Source organism: Carex rostrata, chromosome 5 (genome assembly GCF_964058835.1).
Source record: "Carex rostrata chromosome 5, lpCarRost1.2, whole genome shotgun sequence".
NCBI lineage: Eukaryota > Viridiplantae > Streptophyta > Magnoliopsida > Poales > Cyperaceae > Carex > Carex rostrata.
This window is the reverse complement of record NC_135922.1, coordinates 13,797,361-13,800,422: the sequence shown is the minus strand read 5'-3', so window position 1 is coordinate 13,800,422 and position 3,062 is coordinate 13,797,361. Positions and strand designations below refer to the sequence as shown.

Genomic DNA, 3,062 nt, shown 5'->3' with positions numbered 1-3,062 from the left:
TATCAGTATCACTGATTTTGAGCAGATATATATTTGAATTATATATCAATCTGGAAAATGTAAAGTTTGATATCTCAATTAATTGGAAAACAATTGTACGTGAAGTCCACAGCATCAATTCATCAGTAATAAAATCATTGCAAGAAAAATAATTGATAATAACAGACGGCTAATTATATTACTAACACATTAATTGCAAGAATAATAATTGATCATAACACACATTGGCCAACATTAATTATAGAACATACACATTAATTATTTTATTTGATTACCAATATATATATATATATCTGTTCACTGATTTGCTGTTTAAATAAATTAGTTCCCTCCAGATGTAAAGTTGAAATTAGAACAAGTGGTCCGGATACCCAATAATGTGGGAAGAAACCCCAGAACTGAATTGGGAACATCAAAATGCAAGAAGCTATCCTCCATTTGGAAGCCGCCAAGTGTAATCGCCGTCGCCTCATTCTTACCTCCATCGACAAATGCAAAGCATGCCGTGTTGGTCTCTACAACCTTGATCGAGTTTGCACCGAATATAGTCCAATTCTTACCATCATTCAACATAATGTCTATAGAAGGCACACCATACCCAAGCCTAGTTGAACTGAGAGTACTTGAATTATAGCACAGTTCGAATGGCGCTACTGCCGGCATTTTCGGAATCCCCTTTGTGGCCTCCTTGTATTTGTGAAGAAATCGCTTGTAGATGTCGCTTCTCATGACGGTGTACGGAATTGTTGTGCTAAGCTTGACGCCTCCATTACCGTATGAATCGAAGTTAAATTCATTTTTGCCAGGAAAAGACACTGCTTGGAGATTAATAGCTAACCCGTTCACATTAAGGTAATAAGCGGCATCGTAATTATTAGGGCTTTTAAGCAATGTAGTATAATGAAGTAAATTGCTTATATCTTGACCATTTGGAGGGAGGAGAAAGTAGGGTTTGGCTCCAAAAAAGGCTACACCAGGTGCATTCGTTGTACCCGGGAGGCACAACACAAATTCATTGTGAAACGATAGGTCCCAGGCAAGCCGCGCAGGTAGAGATACAAGGCTTGTCCTGCCGAATCCGGCTCCACCAACTGCCCCGGGAGGAAGGCCACTTAGAGCACTATCTGGTGCACATATGTTGACATAGTCAGCATTTACCGAAGCTCTAGGGTTTTTACCATCAGTGGAAGCAAGGTAGGTCCCAATTAGGGTTACATTACCTGAGAAGCACTCTCCGGTGACGGGGTTTTTCGTGGATGAAACACATTTGTAAAAACCACTAGATTGTAAACCATTTATTGTAGATTTGCAATCGGGATAGCGAAAGGAATTTGTTTCGTTGCAAATTGAAGCCGCGCTTTCGACTGAACCATAGTTTTCAGGGCATGGTGACCAGACAACAGGTCCCGCTAGGTCGATGAGGTACTGCTTGGTGGAGTTGAGAGTGACGGTGTAAAGCGAGGTGAATGAATCCTTTGTGATTGGTGCGACGAGTGCATTGACCTTCGGTTGTTGACCTTGAGTTAGAGGGAGGGATGTCAAGAGAGAGATGGATAGGATGATGGCAATGAGATCAAGGGTTTTTAGTTGTGCCATTTTGGTTTCCTCTGTATTTTGATATATATGAGGTGATAATACTTGGTCTTATATATAGAGAAACTAAGATGGTCTAAAGTATGATGCTATCCTTGCATGATCTGAAGATACTATAGAGAAAGATATTTTCCATTTACGTATCTGCAACCTGGCATGCATATCTTGCAGTAAAGTCAGCATTTTTTTTTTGAAATTGATATTTTATATCATCTTTTTGTAGAGAGAGGGGATCAGAATTTCTTAAGCATCTTTGACAAAATAAAAGAAGTTCGATTTCTGATCCTGCTTTAGGATTAATTAGTATTTTAAGTAGTCTCTAGGTTTTTAATATCCTGATTCTAGTGCCAGCAATTGATATTTTGTAAAATAAATCCAAATGAAATCGGTGGGTATGTTCACTTTTATAAATTATTATTATAAATTCCAACAGTCTTTGGTGCTCTATACACGTTGAGTAACTAATTAATTAATTAATATCCTCTTGTTTAATCTTTTAGAATGGTTGTTAAAATTTAAATATCTTGTTTTTTTAAAAATGTTATTCTACATTTCTACATACTGACATCTTGGCCTAATTAATGTTTTACCTATTTTAATTTTATATGTGCTAATCATGGGTTTCCCCACTTTAATTGAAATAAAAGGAATTCTCTATTTGCAAGCGAATCTTTTTTTCCCTGTAGTGATTTTAGGAAAAGTTCCCTACTTGTAATTAAATTTGTTCTTTATGATGAATATAAATCATTAGTAAGGACCAATCTGCACAAAACATTACAAAAACATTTCAAGCTAACTAATCATCACAATTTTTCTTTAAGAAAAGTTAATTGTAACCAGAGGCAAATCCATATGTAATGAATGGGGTCAATTGACTCCATTCATTTTCAATTTTTTTTTTTGTATTTATACTATATTTTAATATAGTTTAAACTAAAATATTATAGATAGTGTGAAATTGACTCTCATTCGTAGTAGAAATTTTTTATATACTTGACACCCATAATCTAAAAGTCTGATTCAGCCTCTGATTGTAAGGACCAATCTGCAGAAAACATTTCAAGCTAGCATGCATCAATAAAAAAAGGTGGTGTGCAAATTAATCCGTACCGTGTACAATTAGTTTTGACATTATTAAAAAGTAAATTGCAGTCTTTACAAGGCTAATTTTGTCATAAATGTAGGGTCTGTCTAAATTGCTGCTAGTAGCATTTTAGCAGAGGTGCTGCCGGGGCTATATTTAGCCGTGTGATGTCCAAACAATAAATCCGAACCGTTAGATGTTTAATCTATATTATAATCTACTTGGAGATAAAATTTTACATTTTTTGGAATTTTTTTACTATATATTAAGCTGGTTTGAAAACCGCTGATTTCAATAAATTTCTGCAGCATTGAAATCAGCGGTTTCCAAACCAGCTTAATATATAGTAAAAAAATTCCAAAAAATGTAAAATTTGGTCTCCAAG

At 35.3% G+C, this 3,062-nt stretch overlaps 1 protein-coding gene across 1 annotated transcript; it reads right to left on the bottom strand.

Annotated features, from left to right (window-relative positions):
- Nucleotides 1–293: 293 nt before the first annotated feature.
- Nucleotides 294–1,606, bottom strand: LOC144554500 (chitinase CLP-like). Its single transcript, XM_078302814.1, has one exon. It carries the CDS (start codon nucleotides 1,594–1,596, stop codon nucleotides 322–324), a length of 1,275 nt encoding a protein of 424 aa, XP_078158940.1. The 5' UTR covers nucleotides 1,597–1,606; the 3' UTR covers nucleotides 294–321.
- Nucleotides 1,607–3,062: the final 1,456 nt, after the last annotated feature.